Source organism: Varroa jacobsoni, unplaced genomic scaffold, assembly GCF_002532875.2.
Source record: "Varroa jacobsoni isolate VJ856 unplaced genomic scaffold, vjacob_1.0 contig02328, whole genome shotgun sequence".
Taxonomy (NCBI): Eukaryota; Metazoa; Arthropoda; class Arachnida; order Mesostigmata; family Varroidae; genus Varroa; species Varroa jacobsoni.
In genome coordinates, this window is record NW_019214799.1 from 5,223 (window position 1) to 31,029 (window position 25,807).

Genomic DNA, 25,807 nt, shown 5'->3' on the forward strand with positions numbered 1-25,807 from the left:
GAGCTATAAGTCTACTGGCTTATTGTAAGTGAAACACATTTTTTGTATAACGCAAAGTTTGTTTCTGTCGATTAGGGATACGGTCAGCCTAAGAATACTCCTTATAACATGTGTTTTCGATTAATGACCATCTCCTACATATTAAACAACAAAGTATACACGCAGGCGTGTGCTGTATGCACGGTACAATCTACTATTTTACAATGTCAACATCGCTGGACCATTAAACAATCTTTTGCTCAACTTCTGCTCTCAAAGGCAAATAAATTTTAAAGGGCTCGGCTCATAAATTAAGTGGCATTATTTCATGAACTTCAACTCCATTTATGGAGAAAGGTATATATATATATAATATTACTAGAAGAACACTAGTCCTGTGAAGTAAAATTAACTTAGTTTTTATTAAGTTCCAAAACTGTTAAGATTGCTGAACAGATTGCTGTGGAGGCATGAGACCCAACCCGGCAATATGCCAGGCCTCACACAGGTCCAGAACAAATTGGTCGACCATTGCTTTGTCGTGAAAAGGTGTCGGCGCTAGACGTAGTCGTTCCTCGCCGCGGGAAACTGTCGGATAATTAATTGCCTAGAATTATCATACCATTATCAAAAGAGAATACATGAACAAAGATTATTATAGGCCTAAGTGAGACAAAAATGTTAAAATATTTAGAGAAGTATTTTGTTAGAAAATTTAAACAAATTCCCTACATTGACGTACTGTCCAGTGGGATTCATTGTTCATATTACGCCGATTCAACTATCTTTAATCTTTTGTTTTACTTTTTGTAATGAAATCGCCCCGATGCGTTTTCGATAAAAATAATTGTGCGATACTGAAACCTCGACTGCGATTGCCTCGATTTGTGATCTTTTTGGCAAAAGATTGCAAAATAAATTTCGTAGGTACTTTGAAAGCGATAAATGCTTAAAATATTAAAAGTGGACATACAGCCAACGAGTAGCAGTGATATCTATTATTACGTATATTTCAACATTAAAATACAAAACTAATGTTTCGTCTTAAACGGTACCTGCACATAATGTCCAAACCGCATGAGTTCGTTGCTGACTCGTGTGCACGCTGCCGGATCTCCTACGTGTACCGGAATGATATGCGACTTCGAGTTGAAAACAGGCAAGCCAACAGCTCTAAGTCGTTCCCGGGTATATCCGACCACTTGTTGATGGCGGCGTCGCAGTAATCGTCCCTCATCCTCACCCAGGATTTCAATCGAGGCCCGAGCACCACAAAGAACTGTTGGTGGTAGCGATGTTGTGAAAATGAAACCTGCGCCGTACGATCGTATGAAGTCGACGAAATTTGAGGTCGACGCTATATAGCCACCGATGTTACCGAAAGCCTTTCCTAGGGTTCCCGAAATGACATCCATCTTAGCGAGGATTCCGCGCTGTTCACCTACGCCCGCGCCATGGTCACCATACAGTCCAACGGCATGTACCTCGTCAATAAACGTCATGGCTCCATGTTTATGAGCCAAGTCGCAAATCTCCTCCATCGGTGAAATATCACCAGTCATCGAATGCACGCTCTCGAACGCAACAATCTTCGGTACCCACTTCGGTACTTGACTGAGCAGTTCGGCCAAGTGGGCAACGTCATTATGGCGAAATATATGTTTTGGCGCTCCACAGTTTTTAATGCCTTGAATCATGGAGGCATGATTTCCAGCATCGGAAAAGATGTGCATACCCGGAACGAGTTTTCCTAGGGTAAATAAAGTTGTATCGTTCGCCACAAAGCACGAAGTGAATAATAAAGCGGCCTGCTTTTGATGTAGTTTAGCCAGATCCTTTTCGAGATTCTCATGCATCAACGAATTGCCGGAGATGTTTCGAGTGCCACCAGCCCCCGCTCCATGTTTTTCGAGTGCCTCCTGTACAGCCGCCTTAACTTTTGGGTGTCGTGACATGCCCAGGTAGTCGTTGGAACACCATACCGTGATTGGTTTTGAGCTGTCAGCCATTTCTGTGTGCTCAGTTGCCTTGGGAAACTGCTTAGCCAATCGGTTGACCTTTTTGAAAACGCGATAGGAATGGTCCATTTTCTTCTTAGCGATCATCGACTGGAAGTGACTTTCATAGTTGAAGTCAAGCTTATCGGTAGCGATATCAACATCTAGCACAGGTTTCTCGGCGAATTCAACGGCATCAGGGCATGAAACAGACTTAATCGCCGTTTTATTAGCTGCCAAAAACGGGCATCGGTTGCAGCGATTCACCTCATCCACAGGACAGGTGAACGGCTCCGACTGCTTCAGGCTTTCCACACTGGCCTGTTGGCTGCAAGCTGTTGCGATACTGACCGATCGCGCTAGGTACGGACATTGCCGCTGATACATGCTAATGAGGGGTGATGCATACTTCTTAACGTAGGCTGTGGTTAAACGGCTAACGAATGGGCACGGCATAATGGTATAGAGCGTTAGATTGATTTTGCCTACACAATTTTTCCTGTGAAGAAATGTTAAGAACGGAAACCATTTCAGCATGTTAATTTTCTCGACTTCTGAGGAAAAAATCTATCAAAAGCAAACGTCTAAACGCTTATAGACTATATATACGTGTTTTATCAAATTATCGTCTTTATGCATGTTTTCTGGGCTATATATACTTAGATTTCAGATGTGCATACATTTAAAAACTTACCAGAGTATACTTACCAGCTCAAGTTATTAATTCAAGGGTAATAATACATACGGTTGTAATATAACTAAGTTAGTGCGCTTCTCTCCACATTGCTCCCATGCTTATCATTCAAGCGAATGCGAAAATTATTTTCTGCATAATTGTCTGCGCGCTTATCTTGCAGTTGCGAAAGCAAATTCCTACCGCTTACTAGTTGAAACGCTTTTTCTACACGAGTTAGTACTGGCACTAAATTACCTATACAGGTAACACAGAAAATGCCGACGGGCCCGTAGATACCAATCGAGCTGCCTACGGCAAACGTGGTGTCTTAGATAAACTTTTGTCCAACAACCGGCCAAAGGCTGCCAATGAGACGAGCGCCGAACTTTCGAGAAAACAAATCGGGTTAATGTTGCTTTGCTCGATTTCATAGAATACAATGAAAGATAACGTGAGAAATGGGCGTACAAAAATTGATGACCTAAGCTTATAATAAACAATTTGCTACACCTTGATCTCCATTTGATACGTTGAAGATATTAAGCGACTGTTTCCAATAAAGCATGTTAGGTAGATGTGAATAATGGAATTATCTCGGATACAAAAAAAATGGCAATAAACTATTTTATCCAGAGAAGCGCTAGAAGTAAATATTGCTCAAGTACATATGATTGGACATAAAGAGACCGACTGACTGAAGGTGATATCATTACACGAATAGAACAGATCAAAATTAGTTGCAAGGAGATTTGCTTGAAGACTGCCTGTTGTGCGTATGAAATTTTCTATCACCAAATCTTCATCAGGCTCACCTAGACAACGACAGCGGTGAAAACCCTTATGCTTTCTAAAATTTCATACGATTAACGTTCTACCTAACATGCCTTATTAGAAACACTCCGTAACACCATAAACTTATGTATTAACGCTTGCGATCACAACAGCGCTGCATTGAATTAATATAAGCCTATCCTACCGTCTTAATATATTTACCTTAATAGTAAATAACACCCAAGGCACCAAATACAACGTCACACCACTAAAAATCACACATACACACAAGCATTCAAATCTACACGACAGAATTAAATAAGCGCCTTTAACGCTTACACAAGCCTAAACGACATTTTATCCCAAAAGAAATTTAAGACATCAGCTACCACGATCAACTATGAAAACAGCAGCACAAGGCTGGGTGTTACTGCCAGATCAGTAGCGGAAGATCCAATAAAATCAACAGAAAAACACGCAGGCTAGGCACCGTCTGCCTGATGTGTATTTCTGTAGCTGTTGCAGCCAGCTGTTCCGATCTGCCTACCTTGACGGACACGTATAAAGTAAATGATCAACCAGCACCCGCGAAATCATTTGCCGGTACTTGTTCGTAATCGAGAACTGCAGCGGGGCTGAGCGGCAGCGGCGGCGTCCGCGCAGAAGAGTTGTTTCTCGCCGTCAATCATCGCGACTGGGCGACACTCGCTGTTTGGCGAGAGTCAATGGCTGCTCGCCAACCAACAAGAAAGACGTAAAGCGTCACCGAGTAACAGCAGCTGTAACGGAGCGAAACAGCGCTTCAAGAAGTGCCGCGGCAAGGGCGAACTTCTACGGTTCAGCAACTGCTATTAACGCTGCTGTAACTTTTGCAGAAGCAACAGTAGCAGAAGTGGGGAAGTTGCCGATGTACAATGGTATGGAGTCGGATTGTTGCAGCGAAATGGCCGTTACTCGCTTGCTTTTTTAATTCGTTGTTACATACGTTCGCCGCTTATTTGCCTGATGCTGAAAAAATTCGACTAAGTACTACGGAGCAGATCCGTAACTCTGTCTGTTCCGTATCACCACAGATGAGAGCAATAAACGCTGGCCAGACGTCAAATTAGCCCCGCTATTTGTTGGCTTGTTCGGGGGTAAGGATAGGAAAGATTGCTCGTAAGAGAAGTTGCACTATTGTGACGGCATAGCAGAACGCCAGCCATGACAGTAGTAGGCCGATACAAAGCAATTGAGTGAGTTAAATGCGGCGTAGACAAACACAAGAGAATATACGGGCAAACGCCATGATGACGCTATAAGACGCAACACACGGATGCACTGACGGAAGGCGTCAGGGCATGATCTACCTTTGACATGATTTACATGGGTGGACATCCCTGACGCCAAAAGTGTTTGTCAAAAATCAAGTCTAGAAAAACTATTATCATTGATTGAAAGACGGATAGCATTAAATATGGAATTGGTCTCAGTAACGCTGACTTCGTTTAGCTTATACTCTGGTGTATTTTACATAAATTGATAATATATAGATGCAGGTTAATTCGAACCTCTACTTTCTGAGACAAATCTCAGTTTGCTTCTGGCCACAAAACGCGTATCTTGTTGATAAATAGTGCTACTTCTTAAAATACATGATTTTCTCTTCTCTATACCCTTCTCCCAGACTGGTCTGACTCATCGAAACGAGAAATATATTACAAATCAGGCTTTTAGTAACTAATATCATTAAATAAACTGACATAATTTAACTCCTTGCAATAGCAAAAATCTGACTTTAGATGGAATTAATGCCCGACAATAAAGATCAAGATTCAATAAAGATGGCAGAATACAAGAGTAAGCAATAACTAAGCCAGCATAATACGACACGTAAAGCATATTATCTAAAAGCTTTTTGTTATCGTCAAAGACTTTTTATCGGCTTTTTTTTATTTTAACATTTATCGGCTAATCAATGAACTCTTGCAGAATTCAAAGAAAATTACAATGGCAGTTCATAGAAACTGGGGTTGTCATTAAACCATAACAACCGAAACACCGCAAAACACATCGGAACGTACAGAGATAAATAACATCGACCCCATAAATATAATTTCCTATGTTCTTTTAAACACGCGTGACTAGTATTAGTCACGCTAAAAGACTACGGCTGTAGGTTCTTAGGACCACTTGCTAGCTTGTGTCAGGGCTTTGACCAGCTGCATGAGTGGATCATTGAACCCGGACCGTTTTGTCAACTATATGGACACCTGAGACAATGTATTTCCTTGTATTTATGCCAAGAAGAGAATTTTCGATGTTCGCTTTAACCATATGGGATGGATATCCAGTATGTGTTCTCTATATGAACACATGTCTGAAACAACATCTCTAACTGGAGTACTGTGCTTTTCAATATGATGAAAATCATAGGAAACTAGATTATCTGAGCTGACAAAGCCGGCACTCAATGATTTGAAAAACATTCAATCGTTTCTCAAATAGTAATGAATCGCGCACCAAATAAGGTGTTCATATGCGGCGTAACCATAACCCCTACTGGACGCTTTTGGCAAACCATACATTGCTCTTAAGCAACTATCGTAGGAATAATAATCGATATATTTTCATGTGTCGATGAGACTGGCCGTTCGATCAAGACCGCGCTCATCTAATTCGTTATCTCCACTAACGAACATCTAAATTTACTCACCTCTCTCACTGAGTACCAAGCGGATGTTCGCCCTTTTTTGAGACGGCGGGCGTACACCATAAAATTACACACACACACACACAGATACATCCACAAACACTGCACGGATAGCGCCTACTGTTAGCGCGACTGCGTTGCAGATGGCACAAGAGGTGTTCCATGATTCGACTGCTAGGGCAAAGCAAACAAACACAGCGCTGCGGACGCGAGCCTCTATCCGTCTGCTATGAGTTGTTAGCGGGTCAACATGATTATTTAAGCTAGGAGCTACAAACAAAATTTCTTGTTACGAACCCACTAAATCTTCAATACATATCTGTTCAAGGTGTCCTTCTTCCCGTAATGGTGATATAATTCCACTGGTTAACTCAGTTGTGAGATAGTTGTAGTATAAAATTATGAGTAGATGCATTTGCATCCCTGTTAGAGTGCATAATTAGACTACATAGAGGGTAAACATGCAATTATCTCATTCCGATCATGCAAAGTATAGACAAATCTTTAGGAATGTCATGCCATTCAAATGCTCATGCTGTTAAGCACGAAATAGAAAATATCAAATAAAAAAATTTGGATAACCATTCACAGCACGGTTTTTATATTTATATTTTTATACTTACCTTTTCCATCAACATGATGCCGTTTTTGATTGTGCCAAGCCTGGGTGAATTTACCGTAGCGAGTGAGGCAAATCTAATAATTCTTATTTCCTGCAACAACATACATAAAAATAAGAAAAATTAGTCATAAAAGAACAAGGGACCTAACCAGAGATAAAATTTCATCTCTAATGTACATAAAACTACTTCGAATGAACCATTTTCTTGCAAAGCCTTACATCGGACGCGCTGAAGGGCAGTTGCCGTCCTAGACACTTCGATTGGACCAATTGGATTGAACTAAGGAAGTTTGTTTTCAGTATGCTGAGACGAGTCGCAATTGGAATATCTTGTATATTTAAAGCAAACATATTACTGAAGTGGTTGCGTTCAGCATTTCTTTTATAATAAAAAAAATCATAGAAAGTCAAATAAATCAGTATGTTTCCTACGGTTTCTTTTTCAACTTCTAATCTGTTTGTTGGTTTCTTCCTGTACACATGGCCTTTGACTTCTGCCGAGTTCACTCCGGATATTGACGCGAATGTCAATAATCATAAACAAAAATAAAATGTATTTATATTCTCTTAAGCTTAGAGCAAGAACAGCATATTTCCACAGACATTTCATAAAACAAGGTGTTAAATTAATTATTGTCATCATTTCCGTCTAATTTAGTTAAGGAGTTAACAAAGCCCTACACCGATATTCGCGTACCTGATATGTCTTTGGTAAGTAGATGGCAATAGTAAGCATAATCGCTAGCAAAAGGAAATCAAGTAAGCATGAAGCGAATTATATATGGTGCTAATTAACGCCCAACGCAGAACATAACATATGTTATCCCGTTATTATTCTACGAAATTTGTGAACTCATTAAGTACGCTGAGCCGAACTGTTCGATGCCCAGCATATAGAAACGATTAACAAGCAAATTTCACTCTCTCGAGTCATGCTATAGCAGTATGAGCAGCGCACTATTGTAGGAGACTGGGAATCAAAGAAAGCTATATTATCCTAATACCTAAGGCAGTGCGTTTGCCAACCAAACTCGTTACGTAAAACGTGGCTTGAATTATAGTGATAACCGATAGATGTAAATAGGGTTCATTATTATTATTAATTATCATAGTATTACTACAGATGAGGATCGATTTTGCATTACACAGAAAAACAAGCTTTAGATTTATTACTGCCTAAACCTTATGTCACTCCAGCTGATTTATAACTCGTTATATTAGAGATAAGGCGAGAGTGTAATAAATTTATAATTAAAATTCGTTACACAAACTGATTAAGTTTTAAGAAGAGCGTAACACCAAGAGTTAATTGATTCATAAGATTAAAAAACTTGTTTAAAGGTAATTTCTTTTGTGAGAGAACCTTCTATCTAAATAAAGAAATAAGCTCTTCCATTCTCCATTATCATTTCGCGATATGCGTTTGATTTTATTTCTGCCCTTTATCTTCTATTATATATACCTTTTGCTTTGTCTAAACTCAATAACATTTGCTGTCTCTTAATTGTTGTTTGTTTGACCCTTTTATAATATTAAGCCAATAAAACACACAGCAGTATGTATTTTGGTTTTGTTGAAGAAACAAACAGTGTTTAAATAAATTAATTCACTTCACAATCAATGATCGTTATCGCAGTCGTTACTATTTAGCGCGTAAGCTTATTATTCGGCTTATTTTCTTTTTGTCTCTAATATGAATTAACTTTGCTTTTATCAGTGTTGTACTTATTAGTTAATTATCCTCAGGACACCGATAATGAGTTGTAACCTCTGTTTTCTCGAGGGACAAAGCAAGCGCCATGTAATGCCATTAACCAGAAACAACGTAATATGATAAATAAAAAGCTTTCGTTTATCTTTTGTTATTATGTATATAGTATTAAGTAGGAATGGAACATCGAGAGCTTAGTAGCCAACGGGTTGGATCTCGCCGTGTCAGGGCCATTATGTACATAGTACACCGAAAAAGCCGTCTGCCGCCATATATGCGTATTAATTAAAGGCTCGGCAGGTGAAGGATCGATAGGTCTTGCTTTATAAACAGCATAGACATATCTTCTGTTTAGTCTACTTCTTCGACTGTGGGTCCTTGACCAGCAGTACCTCCACCGGCCGCTCCGGCACCAGGAGCGGCACCGTGCATCTTCATCATAATAGGCTTTGCGGCCTGTTCCAATTCCTTGCGACGATCATCATATTCTTCCGCCTCAGCCAGCTGATTAGCATCAAGCCAGTTAATAGTGTCGTTGATCTTGTCGAGAATGAGCTTCTTGTCAGAATCGGGTAGTTTCTCCGATCCCGGACCTTCGAGGGCGGATTTGATACCGAAGCAGTAACTTTCAAGAGCGTTTTTCGCTGCAATACGACCTTTTTGTTTGTCATCCTCATCCTTATATTTTTCAGCATCCTGTACCATGCGCTCGATATCCTCTTTGGATAGTCGGCCCTTGTCATTTGTTATGGTAATTTTGTTTTGTTTGCCGGTAGACTTGTCCACGGCCGAGACGTTAAGAATACCGTTCGCATCAATGTCAAAGGTTACTTCGATCTGAGGGACTCCACGAGGAGCGGGTGGGATACCGCTTAAGTCAAACTTTCCGAGCAGATTATTGTCTTTTGTCATTGCACGTTCACCCTCGTAGACCTGGATGGTGACGGCGGGCTGATTGTCCGAATATGTGGTGAACGTCTGGGTCTGCCGCGTCGGGATGGTGGTATTTCGTTTAATCAATGCCGTCATGACTCCGCCAGCTGTCTCCAAGCCGAGAGAAAGTGGAGCAACATCCAGCAACAGGAGGTCCTGAACGGCTTGTGAAGTATCACCAGTCAAAATGGCGGCCTGCACCGCTGCTCCGTAGGCAACAGCCTCGTCAGGATTGATGGACTTATTTAACTCTTTGCCGTTGAAAAAATCCTGAAGCAGTTTCTGAATTCGAGGAATTCGGGTTGAGCCGCCAACAAGAACGATGTCATTTACCGTCGCTTTGTCCATTTTTGCGTCTCGGAGAGCCTTCTCCACGGGCTCCAGCGTTGAACGGAACAGATCCGAACACAGCTCCTCGAAGCGGGCTCTAGTAATCGATGAGTAGAAGTCGATACCTTCAAATAATGAGTCGATCTCAATCGACGCCTGCGTCGAAGAGGATAGCGTCCTCTTCGCGCGCTCGCACGCTGTACGAAGCCGGCGCAATGCGCGTTTGTTTGATGACAAGTCCTTCTTGTGTTTTCGTTTAAACTCCTCGACAAAGTGATTGACCATCCGATTGTCGAAGTCCTCACCGCCAAGATGGGTGTCCCCAGCGGTGGACTTGACTTCAAACACTCCGTCGTCAATTGACAAGATTGACACATCAAAAGTACCACCGCCCAAATCAAAAATCAGCACATTTCGCTCTCCTTTAGCACCTGAACCCTTTTTGTCTAGGCCGTAGGCAATGGCAGCGGCCGTAGGCTCATTGATGATTCGCAAAACGTTCAGGCCAGCGATGACACCAGCGTCCTTGGTAGCCTGCCGCTGAGAGTCATTAAAGTAGGCCGGCACCGTGATCACTGCATCCCGCACGGTTCCGCCCAAGTAGGCCTCAGCAGTTTCTTTCATTTTTACAAGCACCATCGAAGAGATCTCCTCAGGAAAGAACGCCTTCGTCTCACCTTTAAACTCCACTCGGATTTTTGGTCGGCCATTCTCATTCACGACTTGGAATGACCAATGTTTCATGTCGCTCTGAACGGCCTGATCATCGAAGCGACGTCCGATCAAACGCTTCGCATCGAATACCGTGTTGGTCGGGTTCATGGCCACCTGGTTTTTGGCAGCATCGCCAATTAGACGTTCGGTATCAGTGAACGCAACATATGAAGGCGTTGTACGATTACCCTGATCATTAGCAATTATTTCCACTTTACCATGTCGAAATACTCCTACACATGAATAGGTCGTACCCAAATCAATACCAATTGCTGGAGCTTTCGGCATGTTGGTACGTGGTCGTAGGCCTAACTTGTGACACCAACGGAACTACGCAGCAAACAGCTAACAACCACAATCTGTTCCTATTGGAACACCACCACTAGCAACAGAAACGGGAAGGAGCTAAACCTCCCGCCGGGCCACGAATGCCGTAGCACCTTTTCAAACCTTCGTCTCAACAAGCGAAGAGAAAATCGCACAGATTTTCTCGTGCTAATTCACAATCGCTGAAAATCTTCGGTGCTCGTTTGCCGTCGTCCTCTCTAACAAACGCTATCTGCACCCTTCGCCGTTACAGGACTCCACTAATTCAGTGTCCACTCAGCCACAAAGTCGCCTTAGACTCAATTTTTAGCTCTCAGTAGCACACGCAATTCATGGTGCCGTACCCAAAAGCCTCTACGTCTTCAGCCGTGTATATGTTCAATGGCCACGGTGCACCGAGTTATATAGCGACTGTGGCGCTATCTGGTGACTACTCGAACAGTCCGGAAGGAATGGAAACAGCGAGAATGTTCCTTTGCACCGTAAGAATGACACATACGTTCGTTTGTTCACATAGGGTTAGTGCGGGAGGATGGCTGAGTAAACGACTCGTTCACTGACCAATCAGTGATTAACCAGCATCGAATGATTATTGTGACGAGTATTATGACGATGTTTACGTTCGTGGTGATATTATTCCCTCCTTGGCTGGCATCGCAGTTGTGACAATGGGGCAGAGGCTGTCCTTGCAGTGATAGTGACGGGTACTGGCAACACAACCCGCTGCTGCGGTTGGCGGCACTGTGCTATGCATGTAATCATAAGCAATCCATACACTAGGGCACTACAAGGATGTCTTTGATTGTTCCTTTGGCTTATCCACATATATTCTACGCAGTATATAGTATTTAGGATGAAGTAAGAGTCCTTTGATACATATGTGTATACTCAAAAGAAACTTTTTTGAGGACTGCGAGAGGAAGATAGCAAATATTGTTCCAGCAAGTTCCGTCCATTTAATTCTGAATGACGGCAGCGCCTATTGCTACTTCTGATGCTCTTGCTGATATCTTGTAGGACCACAGTGTAGCTATGAGCTTATGGCTGATGGGCACTATTGCTGGTGTGACTGCTGCACTGAGGGCTTTTACAGGCAAAGCCTGAGCGCTGGGCCTTGCCGATGACAACTTGACGGACAGTAACGGCTGCCGGACGGCCGATCCTATCTGGCTTGTATCGATGGAACATAAAGAGCAGCTATGTTGTCATTCGTACATCGTACGTCATCCTGGGTAAGCCTACTTATATTTATGCAGCAAACGAGCTTTTTCTAAGCTATAGCCAACAAAGATCGCCGAAGAACCGCGCACCAGCCACAGGTTGCCGCTAAGTCATGATTAACTTTTCCCCAATGGTCACCATAACTTACGGATAATTATATATAATTATCCGTGTATATATATATATATATATATATATATATATATATATTTTTTTTTTTTTTTTTTTTTCTCATTAGTAGATTCAGTCGAATTACACGGATTTATATTCATTTTGTGTGTTGGCGGTTGCGGTATGCATAGCGGCTGTAGCGTAACTAGCGGCGGAACGCAAGAAACGAGTCGCGTAGTGACAATGCCGTGTTGTGCCTGCGTCTACGGCCTGGGTATTACTATAGCAAACCTCGGCTGAGCTAGGCCAAAATGGCCTGAATGCGGCGAAAGCTAGGCCAGCAGCATTAACAACAGTCTCGGCTAATGCAGACTTTGCTATATTATCTGAAGTATGTTATATCTGCTAATGGTAGAGCACCACAAGGCAAGCACACAGCAGAGTCAATAGGAATGAGCTATTTGATTCGGGTGGGTCTGACCTCAACCCCGATTTTGAACGATTCTGCCCGCGCGGCTGCTGCTGCCACGGCTTGAGACGATATTGCTGATTCCAGACGGTTCAGTCAACGTTCGACGACCAACCCGCAGGGTGATGGTGACGCCAAATTCGGTAGGACAGCCATTGCTGTCGTTGCCGCTTCTGTTTAAAAGCCACACCACGCGCTTGTATGCGATTTTTCTGGGTGTTTGTGTTCACACTGCCTTCCCCTATGGTCTGGTGTTGTTTGACGCTAGGTCATTTTGCTGCGCTTGCAACGTTGAGCAGCTCGACAAAATTTTTGGTTGGTTTAATAAGACAGTCCGAACCAATAAACAGTTTGTCGGACACCCACGGCTCAAAGGGCTCGGAATAGTATACCGCGAGCTTTCTTGCTTTGCATGGCAATGACGCATGAGCAGAACGCGGAAAGCGATCCGGTTAACAGCGTCGGGGCTCGAAAACCTAGGACTAAAATAGCCAAATCAATAGGCCGGGTTGGCACATAATAATGACTGCCGCATGTTAGAGTGGGACAGGCCATTGAGTAGACAGGCGCAATATATATATATATGTATATATATATGCGTGTGTATATATATATACATACATATATGTAACCTAATAGGTTCAGTAATAATATAGCCGAGGTTCTTACTGGCCAGTGGCAATTTTGCCTGTTTTTTCAATGGCCTGTCCTACTCTGACATAAGGCGGTCGTTTGTATATATACACATATACATATAAATGAGAATAATTTAATAATCAATATAGGGATTAAAATATTTTAGTTTTTTGTTAATTTAATATTAAGTTTATTGTAATATATATATATATATATATATAATGTTATTTACAATTATTCTCATTTATATGTATATGTATTTAACTTAATATTAGCTTTATTGTAATTGTAAATAATATATTATAATATATATAATATAATAATTGTTTACAGTTACAATATATATATATGCACATTAATGACCACCCTATGTGAGAGTAGGTCAGGCCATTGAATAGCCAGGTGCAATGCAGAGGTGATTACCTATTATGTATATATAGTAAGTGGTCAAGAAAAAATGACATAGTAAAATATAGCTATAAAGCAGATTTTCTCAAAAAAAGATTCTCTCACCTATCCCATTTAATTAATTGAACTACGTTTCCCTTTACATTATTATTATTTTAGAGAAATGCTATTTCGCGTAATGCGTACATTTGTATGGGATGGTGTAAGCATTTCATATACTGTTACAGTATATGTTACAGTGTATGAAATGCTACATATAATAAGCATAATCGTACTTGCGAGGATTTTTAAGTCATGTAAGCTATGCTAATAAGTTGTGATATATAAACCAGTACTCCGGAGTAGTCAGGACAGCTTTTGTTTTATTTCATTGCATCTGTATTTCTATATCTTCTAGAGACATAATATGTACTGTTATAAGTATATACATAGACTTGTGCGGTTCATCTGATTTACATTTGACGTCCACAAGCTTAGCGTAGATATTTACATCGTTACAGATACATTGCATTTGATAATCTGTCATTCAACATTTTTGGAATATACTTTGAAATTATCTGTTTTTACAATGGTTTAGACACAAAGATATCGGATAAAAATGCAGATATGAACGTTCCTACAAATCAATAAATGATATTCCGAACCCCGCGGTGTATTAGTTATCCCCACTGCATTTTAAGCCTTATGATTGACCACAAGCTTTTAAGCGCATGACTTGAGATAAATAATAAAGTGCATTTCGAACATAAAAGCACTTTTTTTACTATGAAATAACTGAATCGCAAAAAATCACGCAACCCCGAAAAGTCATACGCAAAACAATCCATGGTTTAAAGATCTTTCGGGACCATTACACCACACATCTACCCTAATCCTTACCATTGATATCTGAATATGAATATATCATAATCAAATTGATAGCCCTTCAGGAACACGTGGTTTTAGGTTTAACCTGTAAAGTAACACAAACAACACTGAGCGGGCTACCTGCTAATTAACAAGCTGTTCTTTGGAAAGCCACCAACAACAATACCAAGTTTTGAGCACTCAAATTCATTTAAAACAAAAAAAATAGCAACTTGAAGCTTGGATATGTTCGAACGTGGACGTATCCTTAACACACAAAAAAAGCTGGACAGCGAACAATTAACCATGTACAAACACCACTACTATGTCAACATTTCGTCATATCACATCAAGTCATGTTACAGAGTGTCATAAATGCTGCAGAACTAATTAATTCTCCAGGTAGCATTTACATTTTCGTTTCAGTAATCAAAAAATGTAAGTTCACTAACCGGCTTATTCCCAGTTTACTGTTGGTCCTGCGTCGCAAGACTGTTTGATCCGCGTGTACTTAGCCGGAAAAACCTCTCACGCACTATTTTTTTAATCATGCAACACTTCGAACACAGTTTTGTTCGCACACAACAACGTACAGCACTTGTCAATGTTAACAGCTCCAAAATTATGTGAAATATCGCATCTGGAATCTTAGCGGGTTCTAGCGGGCTGCTAGCGGGTTGTTGACAGCTAGCGGGTTAATGGCAGCTAGCGGGTTATCGGCCGTTAAAGGGTTATCAGCAGCTCGCGAACTTAATTATAATGGCTGAGATGGACTTTACGATAGTGTCTGAACTGTTATATCTGTTTATGGCTGAGCAGCACAATGCAAGCACACAGTACAATCTATAGGAACAAGTCATTTGAATTGGGCGGGCCCGACCTCGACCCCGATTTCGAACGACGTTTTCCGCGCGGTTGTGACGATGTTGCTGATTTCAGAAGGTTCAGTTAGGCGCAATATAGAAATAAAGATGGTTACCGGTTAATAAGAACATTGGCTAACATGAACTAATATATATATATATATATATATATATGATGAGCGCATTAATTCACGTATGCATAGGTATATATACACGGACAGGATGATAGCCTGTAGGCTAACTCGGTTTCAGTAAATAAAACAAATGAGTATTTGGGAGAAAGAAAAGGGCTAAAAATTCTGCTGCTGTAGTGAACTTTCGCTTGCAAACACTCCAGCTATGTGACGACATATAATATTCATATATATATTTACTATGAATAAGGATGCAGAAAAAATACGGAGATTTTCTACGAATACAACGTCGAATTGTTTTCATTAATCGAGAAAGAAATTACCTAGTGAAATTTAGCTTAAAGGCGGATTGTCTAAGAAAAAGATTTTTTCAAGTTCCACTCAGATTGAACTATTTTGTTGTCTTCTATAACTGAACTATTATAACTATTATTATATTAGAGAAATACAATTTCGTATAATACGTTCATTTGTACGGGATGGAGTAAACGTTTCATATATCGTTACAAGGCGGGCGGCGAAGTATAATTGTACTTGCAAGGATTCGTAAATCGCGTAAACTATGCGAATTAGTTATTGTGCATAAATCAGTACTCCACATCAGTCAAAACATCTTTGGCTCTATTTCATTGCATCTTTATCTCTTTACCTCCTAAAGACGTTATGTGTGCATTTATACATATACTCACATGGTTCTGATCGATATGGATTAACATTACACCGACAATCTTGGCAAGAGTACATATATCGTTATACGTACATTGCATATGGCATTCTATTATTCAACATTCTTGTATTATACTTAAAATATATGTTTATTTATACAGGTGGGATAAACTTTTAATTTTATTTAGAAACATCTACAACATTATTTCAACAATCAAAAACTCTATGCTATCTATAGTATTGACTTACGATCTTTATTTCGACTTTTCGGATTTAAACTAGCTAGTCTTACGTCAGTCACAACTGGATTATAATAACCAATGAATGTGCCACGGTACCTTTGTTGATTTGCGAGTCATTTGAAGATCGTACCGAGTGTTTATTCAGCTACAAAACTGAAATATGTTTTGCAATCTTTATCGTATTACATATGCGGCAAAACACCGGTAAATGGCGCAATAGTATTGCTGTTAAAAGCAGCAAGGGGGGCAAGATTGAGGTAGAAACAAGCGTACGTTTCTGGTTGTATCATTTGGAGCTTGCTGTAATGTTTTTTTTTTAATAATAGAAGACTTGACACAAGAACAAATAGTACGTTCGGAGAAGGACTCACTCGACTTATTCCTAAAGTCCACTAGCGTCAGGCGATTCGATTAAACCTTAAATTATATTTATTTCAAGATATTTATGGATCAATATTTTTCGATAGGACCAGCGCAGACGAAGGAGACATTTGAAGCTTTACTAAATAAATAATAAGTATGTCTGGATATCTGCATTTAGACAATGATAGCTTTAGTGGTTGGTTAGCAATGTCATTTTCATAAGAAAAGAGTTGAATAAAAATGCTTACTTTATCCAAATCCAAGCTAATTTCTGTTTATTGGCGTTTGTACAAGTTGGCCAGTTGCAAGCATACTGCTTTTTTAAGCTTTGAATTAGCTAAAATCTTCTTTTAACGAAACGCACTATAATACTTCATCGTACAGTGACAAAAAAAAATACAGTTTTATTTTACTTTGCATTCACAAAAAATATGTTTTTTCGTTTAGGTCTTTAATTTGTGGTTCTCCGGAACTCTTGACCCCGTTCGTGTCTCTGTTAGGACCATTCTCCGCTCGCCGCTACTCGCTAAAGGCATCAACGTCCCGGCCACCCAAAATACACAGAGAGGAATTAAGTGCATGTAATGTTTACAAATGCCTTTTCTCTCAACTAAATCAGCTGTTAATTCGAATTGTCTGCCGATTAATTCAGTCATTTTCTAAAAAAAAGAGATACAACTGAAACGTCTCTTTATCTGTTCAGTTCAAACACCTTTGCCTGTAAATCCCTAGTTTGTCGAATGATCTCAAGTCCTAATCTAATTTTTTTTGTTTATTTATCAATGTTATGATGAATCGGACAAACTATGAGTATCTGACATTTAAACGAAGAGTCGCATTTATTGTAATGTCGTAGCACACATTACTGCTCGAAAATATATGAACCTTTCAAAACTTTTCCGCGCCTATCATAATTTTTTTTCGGCACGTAAAGTCAAATCTTTTCCATCCATTAAAAAGGTGTAAACAAAGAGCTGTGACAAATGTGAAGAAACAGCAGCAACAAACTGTCTACATAGTCATGTTGGCTTCGACGACCTAACGCCAGTGCAGGTACTCTTTAATCACAAGTTTCACAGAACTGGCTGCTATTTGTTTCACAGTGGTTAACGATGGATTTTAGGTGGTTTGAACTGTGGTTACTTTTACTATTGCTATCGCGCCCGCTGCTGAACTCTCAATCGTCTGGGTCGTCTTACATGAGTTAACTCACGATAGACGCATTCTAGAGAGGCAAATCACTAAATTTCATCAAGGGAAGCTGGATGAACAAGAATAAACGCAGGTGAGGCCAAGATTCTAGCAAGTCCCACTCCTTCTATATGAATCACGTCAGTGAATTGGCTTCCTACCGACAATATTAGATGAATGGTTCAAGCTAGATGCCGGTTACTATCTCACATAGCTGGTGGCTCTTGTTGCTATATAAAGAAGTGTGTCTACACGCCGTTTCCAACCTAAACTTCGCATTAGACTAATCAGCAAACGCGTTAACACTGAAGCATCGATATTATAATGATTTGATGGAAGTGCCGTTGTTTACGTTGAGATAGTTACGATCCTATTGTTATTTATCTCAGGCCGATGTCTCCCACCTGTGTTTTTAGAGAAATAAGCAGATCCGTTCGGGCTTCGCGCTCTCTACGCTTGCACAACTAGCAAGAAATAAAGCTGTTTTATTGGATTAAAGTTGTCTTGCATGTATCAGTTTATTAGCATAATTTTGGATGATGAAGCTTGATTGCTAACAGAAATGAACTAATGGGCACTGTCGATGTTACTCTGAACTGTATACTGTCTATAAGCAGCTAATATAAATTTTGCTTCCTTGGGGGGTGTTAATACGCTTCTATAATACCATTGCCTCCAATGAATACAACAATCTACAGGCCGGCCTTGAGATTTTTGCGATGGCCACCTTTACGACCTTATTCTAATACAAAAGGCGTCCTATATCTGCTCAGTTGCGGTATGTTTGAAACTGAAGCTGAATCGTATGTTGCCTAGGTTAAACAACTTTCTGCAGATACAAAATAAAATTTGTGGAAATAGAAGAAGAAAATAGAGTTTAAGCAGAAGTTTAGAAAGAAAATAGAAGAGGAAGTTAGACTAGAAGATGTTCGATAAAAATGCGGATTGGAACGTTCTAGCTAATTCATGAATTATATTTAAGTAAAAATTGTTTCTTCTTCTTCTAGTCTTCCAGTCTGTAGCGAAGTGGTTTGCCTACCTAAAATCAATTGCTCGTCTCGGAATATACTGAATGAAACGGATCGCCGCTGTTGCAAACCCCCAGTGCATCATTTGTTGAACTTCGAAGTTGTGTCTAAGACAAAAGAACTAACTTAATTACTAGTAATTAATAATATCAGTATTTAGCTTGACGTATAACACGTTAAGCGATACCCATCTCAACCTTTAGAACGCCTGTAAGCTATGACGAACCTTGGGCAACGGTTGAATGATTTTCGGCTAAATGGTGGACAGCTCTGTGATCTTGATTTGGTCGCCTGTGACTCGGATGTCGTCGTCAAATGCCATAAACTCGTGTTAATGGCTTCCAGCGATTATTTCTACAAAATGCTATCGTGTGGTAAGTGTTACACCGCTCTTATTGAACCCATTTCCAGTAGATGTACGGCGACATTTTAGCAGCTCGTGCTGCCATTTAATACATATATTATCTTTGTTTAGCTAGGTTTCTTAACAATGTCAAGGACAACTTCACTTCAAAATGTTGAAAACCTGAAAGCAATCTCAAAACTCAATTATTGGAACTGCATAGACAAGAACATCGTTTGTTTCATAACTGTATATAAATTTTATCCCGAACTAAGTGGATTGACGTCGATATTACAATCAAGCAAGGGCAAATCAGGCCTAGAAATGGCAGGGGTTTCAAGAGCTACAAATTTCTCACACTTAAGCAATAAGTGTTCGCCGTGCTGCTTCTAATGTAGGGTATAGTATTTTTAAGTGCTTAATGAAAAACCGCGTAGTCAATAAATTGCTCACACTTAATTAAATGTTTAGGGTAGTTTTCTGAAAATAAGATAGACAAATAGATCGCTTCGGTTACTGGTTAGTTCAATGCATCATTCACCGTGCTAACAGGAAATAGCTCTTCTTTAGTTCTATTTGTGCAGCTACATGTATAAACCTTTCCATTTACATTCCGATAACAGATTCGAGTGATATGTCGGCCGAAGGCAAATCGAGACGACGAGAAAAAAACTAGATAACCTATTAAAAACGGAGAATTCGAATTTGAGAGAATACCCAACATTTTGTAATATAGTATAATTATGCACACAGTACTAGCTTCCGTTTGCTGCACAATCTACGGTGAAGCACGTCCATTTTCGTTACTAACTACCGAAAGAACTAATTCATCTGTTGGGCTCCGTCGTTATCTTACCTAGCCGGTTTCATTCGATGTGTACATATACATGACCAAGTGTACACCCGAGAAGTCTACAGCTGCCCAGCACACTGCATGCAAGTTGATGGGTCGGTTCTGTATAATTTCGTATTTTGTTGGAGAATAGCGCCATTTAACCAAACCTGGATACAGAAAAAATCACCTGCGTAAACTCTTACAGCATCACGGCGCCCACATCATAAAAATATTTTTATTTGTATCGTACGGATGTATACGGCTATATATATTCGGCGTTCTATACGATCAGATATAGACTAAAGACAGTAACACAACACGAATGCTCGGCTTGTTTTACCTTTGTAGCTATTTACCAACCATGACCCTAATTTCTCTAAAGCACAAATACACACAGCGTCTATGTCAATAGAGCAAGCATAGGTTAGGAGATGCTCTGAGATATGTTTTAAATGTCTGTTTTGTTTGAAGCCAATATGTTTAAGGTAACAGCATTTTTTTTACTAGCATTGTTAGTCAGCTGACAAGTACAAGACGAACCAGAGCGAATAAATTCCTCTATGTATATACCTATCATGTAGGTAAACATAACTAGTCTTATACTTGCCTCATCACAATTGAACTAACGATTTTTGTGTTGCCGTCACATCGTCATGCATTGAACGCGGCCCGCTTGTTGATATCAGTAGGTACAGGCGATGTCATTGAGAAAAGTTAGTGGATTTTTATGACGCGTATTATAAACTACCTTGATATAACTTTTACATAGGCACGCTGTGAGTGATTCGGAATAGATAATGTTTGTTGACGGCTTTTTCGAATGCGATGTAGATTTGACTCCGCTGTTGCAGCAAGTACGCCTTTACGCTTAATGTGTCGGGTCGTAATTCGTGAGTGTGTAGGGTATAGTCTAGTGGCTAAGGCTCTTGGCATATACCCAGGCGACTCGATATTAAAAGTTTTGTTTTTTGTACTTTTTACGAATGATTTCTGAATGAAATATTTGAATCTATTGTAATTCCTAAAGAAAGTGATTATCATTGTAATAAATGGCGAGATGGATAATTTATTAAAAGTTGTGACACAGTTTTCATACCGTGAATAAGGTCCGGTAATTTGCCCGATGCATTTGTGTGCTTAGATGTATATATGTAGGATAGTCGCACTTTTTCAAATATTGTCCATTTTTTTCAGTGGTCTACTTATCATTAACATTAAATTTATTGTTATTATATTATTACTTATTTATCATGATATAATTAGTAATACATATGTAATCAGTATCGAGCATATTATACAATGGCTTAAGGCCCGGTATGGTTAAGAAAAAAAAACTATATTTATAATTATAATTTCTGTATGTAAGTTCGGTAACTTTTAAGTGAATGGCGAACAAAACACAACCTGTAGATAAGCATATATATTTTATGAGATTGTGGTAGGTTTATCTTCGTATCTTATTCAATTGGGAAAATTGTAACAATCTCTTAAGTATCATCATGCAATATCAGTTCATTTTCCATCCATACTTGTTACTTGTTATATGTAATACATCACCAGATGTGTATACAGCGCGCATTACTTTCCTATACCTTCTCGTAACTATGAACTATTGCAGGTATGCAGGAGTCCAGGGCGGAATCCATTTCTTTGTCAGATTGTCGCTATGAAGTTTTGTCCATCCTCATCGAGTTCTTCTATACTGCCGAGACACCATCAGGCATCTCGTGTGATAACATCCTCGAACTATTTTCCTGGGCAATTCGTTGTGACTCAACGGCCCTTTGTCGGCATTGCAGTAACTTTATTGACAACGCACTGGGATGTGATAATGTATTGAACATTTACGCATTTGCAGTGGGTCATAACTTGAAAAATCTCAGGTCAGCGAGCTTAAAATGAATGCGTTCATAATTTTTGATCTATGAAAAGTTAAAAAAAAAACACATTTTGCACGTATTATATGCTGCTTTTTTTTTATCTATGATGTTTTTATGCCGTTGAAGCTCTACTTTTAAACATTACTTGAGAAACGAATTTAGAGGGTATAAGCAACGCAAAGGGATCTATGAAACTTTAAAGTAGGAACTTATTAGTCGAAGTTTATGCGCCGGCAGGCCTATACTGAGATGTAGTAGTGGGGACATATCTATAATGCCTATGCAAGCTAATGTTGGTGCAACCTTTTTTTTTCATTCCTGTGATCGTAGCTTTATTTTGGTATGATGACGTTATGTTTTTAGATATCTTCTTTCTCTCTTTAGATTCTTATTTTGGATTCTTTTAGTTCGTTACATTCGGAAAAAATAACAGAAATCGTATGTTTTATTCGTTTTAGGGCACAGTGTCTTCAATTTATGCAGAACAATTTTGAGGAGATGGTCAAATTGAATTCCGAAGAGTGGCTAGCGGTCTCTCGCGAAACGATGGAAGAAGTCATCTCGTCTGATTATTTGCGAGTATGTCTAAACTTTTTTCGAACTTCTTTCTCATGTTCCTCATCTTATAGTTGCGGTTTGTTATATAATTATTTTGCTCAAAAAGAGCTTACGAATCTCTGAATTACAATCGATATTTGCATTTATTGAACTACTAAGCGATAACGGAAAGTAATTCAGTTGTCTCTACGAGCTGCAAACTACAGGAAGCTGTTTCATAAATTATACCAGTAATAATTTCGTTTTCTTTTTGGTTAGGTTTGCAGCGAGGACACAATTTTACTCATGCTATTACAGTGGACCGAGCGGCATCCTGAGCACAGGGATATTCTTGCACATACCCGTACTAACTACCTGTCTAAACGAATCTTTGACGACTATAAGGATCTCCTAAAGGGAGTTGGAGCTCCACCTGCTCGGCAGATTCCGCGGAGGTCTGCATATTGCGCACATAATAGTAGAAGTAGGAAAATTCTGTACAAGATTCCCGCACTGTAGAAAATTGATTTGGAATGGAATAAGAATTTGTTTTGTATGACTGTTGTTTGAAGATCAGCCGTCCAATGTTCTCGTCGAGTTTCGAAACCTAAATGCTTATATGGCGGTCCGATGTATTCCCACTTGCAGGTATTCGAGGCAACATGTGCAAATGATATTACAGGGTACCTTGGATCTGGCAGACTTGTATATTCATTGTAGCTGTGACAATGGTCAGCAGTTCTTCCGTGTAGCGAAGCTGCCGACCGAGTACAGGGAATGTGATGAAGACTTTCACATTGCGTTCTGCGCAACGTTGAGCGATAGGACACTTTGGTTGATCTCCAACAATCAACATCTTTATCGATACAATTATAATACGCGAAAAATGATCGGGCATAAAGCTATTAGACGGTGAGGTGACAGATTGCCATATATGAGGAAGTCACTATGAACCTTTAAAATGAGAAGATATCTGTTTCTTCGGGGAAGGAAATCGGGTCTTTTGTGCTTTAGTATTATTTCATGCGAGGGCAGAAGTGGTTTAGAGTTTATCGTAAACTTTCATTATATTTGATCATTTGCGAAAGCGAGTCGCTTTTTAATTTCAGTATACGCTGAAATGAACCCGAATGTAATGAACGCCCCGAATGTTTACTCCTACCTTACTCTAGAATATGGTTTTATGAGTTTTACAGAATGGCTAGTTCTGTTCGATAAGATAAACAATAGAAAAACTGAATTTCTTTTTCAGGAACATCTTTATTGTTCACATGGCGCCTGTTCAGGATATTCTATACTGCATCGTCCGAGTGCAATCCGGGGGTTCGGTGGAGCTACAAATGTTTCTTAATTCGTTATTTCGTTGGCAAACATTTCTCTCGTTAGATAATGACGCTTACCGCATTATCCATACGACCACCGATGTCATATACATTCTCGGACGAGAAGGCAGTCTCACCCGTATAAATCTCACCAACGTACGTCTATGTTTTTTGGTGTTTGTTTTCCGTCAAGGCTAAGCACAAGAGAATTTCGGCTAATCTTCTACTTGTGTATTCAACTATTAAAATGTGCAATAGACTCTCGACCTTGTTTTCAAAACCAAAACGTTCCAGTTATTATTTGTCATGAATTATTTCGCAGATCGGTAGTTTTTTTTGCTTAGCTCAAAATAAGATCGTAGCTATAATTATAATAATCATCTTCATGTGATAACTATTCAAGAACACAACCCGCCCAGAGTGTCTGTGCGCGAATCCCGAGGCGGACTGGCTGGACTGCGAGGCTGTAGCATTGCCTTCTGGACAACTCTTGGTACACGGACGCGACACTGAAGAATTTACGACGTTTGAGTTTGATCCGAGCGCCCTCAACTGGTCGCTTCTTTGTACCCGTACAGCCATTAGTGTACGAGAGCAGAAGTAAACGTTTTGATTCCACTATGTTTAACGCTCCGAACATCTTGCCACTTTTGATGTAGTCTGAACCAATGTCAAACGTGGCTAAAAATAAAAAATCTCCCGCGAATAGCCGTATTTTAACTATTTACAACATTACATTGAGCTTTTTGGAAAAATGAAATGTAATACCCAAACTTTATATGCAAACCGTTTACAAATCAGAACCTCAAAGATTAGGTATACTTCGTGACTCTGCTTTATATACCACTACTGTCATCAGAGACTGCGTTGAATACTTCAAGAAGAAAAGTTCTGCGCGTTATTAATTGAAACATGAAGTGCCATCAATTGGGTCCGTACCACGTCAATATAATCCTGTATTCATGTTTCGCTTTACAGGTAAAATCATACCATCTGTTCATATCCGATATGGAAGCCTACCTCGTCGAAGACACCATGCATTGTATTCGGGTTCTTCTATGGACTGTTGTCGATTCGGGCTATCGGTGGGAGAAGGTTTGCGAGATTGAACACATGTATGAACGATTAGTCGGGCCTGTAAGCTGGTATCATTATGATCAATAAAAGTTCCCATGCTACCGATACACTGTAAATACAAATACTGATCAAACACATCAATTCTGCGTATGACGACTCAGATAGTTAGACATTTATGTATGAGACATACCCCCTACGAAGATAGATCAGATTTACGTATCGGATAGCGGTGACAAAATATGCCAGATATGATAACTTGTATATGAAACTCCGTGAACCGAAGGCAGAGTGGATTTCCGCGAACCGTATATGCTAGAGTGTCCTTCATCGGGTAGTTGTCAGTGCATAATTGCGGCTGAAAGGATTTCAGCCACACCATAAGCAGACGCAAACTAGACGATTTCTTGGGGCTTAACGTTTATATTGTATTTTGTTTTGACGGTTACCTAGATGGAACGCTCAAAATGCTGTTGCTCTTGCTGCGCGGCCTAAAGCATAATCTATTTTACCCCTAATTTTTTTTTTTACTATGAATGTGACACCTGAATATGCATGGTGTTTGAATTGTACGAAATCGACTGATGCTACAGTTATTGTGTAAAGTACATTTTTGCTTTAAGTCTGCATTCGATAACTTTCGTAGTATTCGAAAAACAATGGGCAGTAAAGCGTATATGCAGAAATTCTGCTTTGTAGATAAACTTTTGAATTGTTGGAAGGAATACTATCTTGGTGTAGCCGACATTGTTCATCAATAATTGTAAGTGGTACTATTTTTGTCACATCTTTTATTATTTAGGTATTTGAATATGTTATCATGTGCAGATTACAGAATTTGAGTAAATTCGTAGATAATTACAATATATAAATCTATTTCTACTAA

At 39.6% G+C, this 25,807-nt stretch overlaps 3 protein-coding genes and 1 long non-coding RNA gene across 9 annotated transcripts; 1 reads left to right on the forward strand and 3 right to left on the reverse strand.

The window, feature by feature from the left end:
- Positions 1-377: 377 nt before the first annotated feature.
- On the reverse strand, positions 378-15,072 carry Alas (5-aminolevulinate synthase). 3 transcript variants are annotated; one of them, XM_022853922.2, is made up of 4 exons: positions 14,896-15,072; positions 6,739-6,828; positions 1,035-2,475; positions 378-586 (listed from the first exon to the last, which is right to left on the reverse strand). In XM_022853922.2, exons 3-4 carry the CDS (start codon positions 2,430-2,432, stop codon positions 419-421), a joined length of 1,566 nt encoding a protein of 521 aa, XP_022709657.1. In that variant the 5' UTR covers positions 2,433-2,475; positions 6,739-6,828; positions 14,896-15,072; the 3' UTR covers positions 378-418. The 3 variants fall into 3 exon arrangements, with proteins under 3 accessions (XP_022709657.1, XP_022709659.1, XP_086829416.1); XM_022853924.2 differs by lacking the exons at positions 6,739-6,828; positions 14,896-15,072 and adding an exon at positions 6,119-6,269; XM_086973290.1 differs by lacking the exons at positions 6,739-6,828; positions 14,896-15,072 and adding an exon at positions 3,646-3,939.
- On the reverse strand, positions 8,133-11,102 carry LOC111272466 (heat shock 70 kDa protein 1-like). Its single transcript, XM_022853920.2, has one exon. It carries the CDS (start codon positions 10,711-10,713, stop codon positions 8,800-8,802), a length of 1,914 nt encoding a protein of 637 aa, XP_022709655.1. The 5' UTR covers positions 10,714-11,102; the 3' UTR covers positions 8,133-8,799.
- Positions 11,227-25,701, forward strand: LOC111272468 (uncharacterized). 4 transcript variants are annotated; one of them, XM_022853925.2, is made up of 11 exons: positions 11,227-11,984; positions 17,159-17,292; positions 17,835-17,996; positions 18,910-19,304; positions 21,727-21,991; positions 22,447-22,567; positions 22,805-22,980; positions 23,174-23,437; positions 23,778-24,003; positions 24,251-24,433; positions 24,826-25,701. In XM_022853925.2, the coding sequence occupies exons 4-11, from the start codon at positions 19,148-19,150 to the stop codon at positions 25,009-25,011; spliced, it is 1,578 nt and encodes a 525-aa protein (XP_022709660.1). In that variant the 5' UTR covers positions 11,227-11,984; positions 17,159-17,292; positions 17,835-17,996; positions 18,910-19,147; the 3' UTR covers positions 25,012-25,701. The 4 variants fall into 4 exon arrangements, with proteins under 4 accessions (XP_022709660.1, XP_086829414.1, XP_086829415.1 ...); XM_086973288.1 differs by lacking the exons at positions 17,159-17,292; positions 17,835-17,996; XM_022853927.2 differs by lacking the exons at positions 11,227-11,984; positions 17,159-17,292 and having other exon boundaries at positions 17,320-17,996; positions 19,134-19,304.
- LOC147751856 (uncharacterized) lies at positions 19,311-21,708 on the reverse strand. Its single transcript, XR_015315747.1, has 3 exons — positions 20,716-21,708; positions 20,130-20,275; positions 19,311-19,753 (listed from the first exon to the last, which is right to left on the reverse strand). It is a non-coding gene; the product is annotated as an uncharacterized LOC147751856 (long non-coding RNA).
- Positions 25,702-25,807: the final 106 nt, after the last annotated feature.

Bases quoted from the DNA above. Each gene is read 5' to 3' on its own strand.
- Alas (XM_022853922.2), bottom strand. From the start codon at position 2,432: ATGCCGTGCCCATTCGTTAGCCGTTTAACCACAGCCTACGTTAAGAAG. The intron at 587-1,034 runs GTACCGTTTAAG...TGATAATTCTAG, and splicing joins GGTTTGGACATTATGTGCAG to GCAATTAATTATCCGACAGT.
- LOC111272466 (XM_022853920.2), bottom strand. From the start codon at position 10,713: ATGCCGAAAGCTCCAGCAATTGGTATTGATTTGGGTACGACCTATTCA.
- LOC111272468 (XM_022853925.2), top strand. From the start codon at position 19,148: ATGACGAACCTTGGGCAACGGTTGAATGATTTTCGGCTAAATGGTGGA. The intron at 19,305-21,726 runs GTAAGTGTTACA...GAACTATTGCAG, and splicing joins CTACAAAATGCTATCGTGTG to GTATGCAGGAGTCCAGGGCG. The intron at 21,992-22,446 runs GTCAGCGAGCTT...TATTCGTTTTAG, and splicing joins CATAACTTGAAAAATCTCAG to GGCACAGTGTCTTCAATTTA.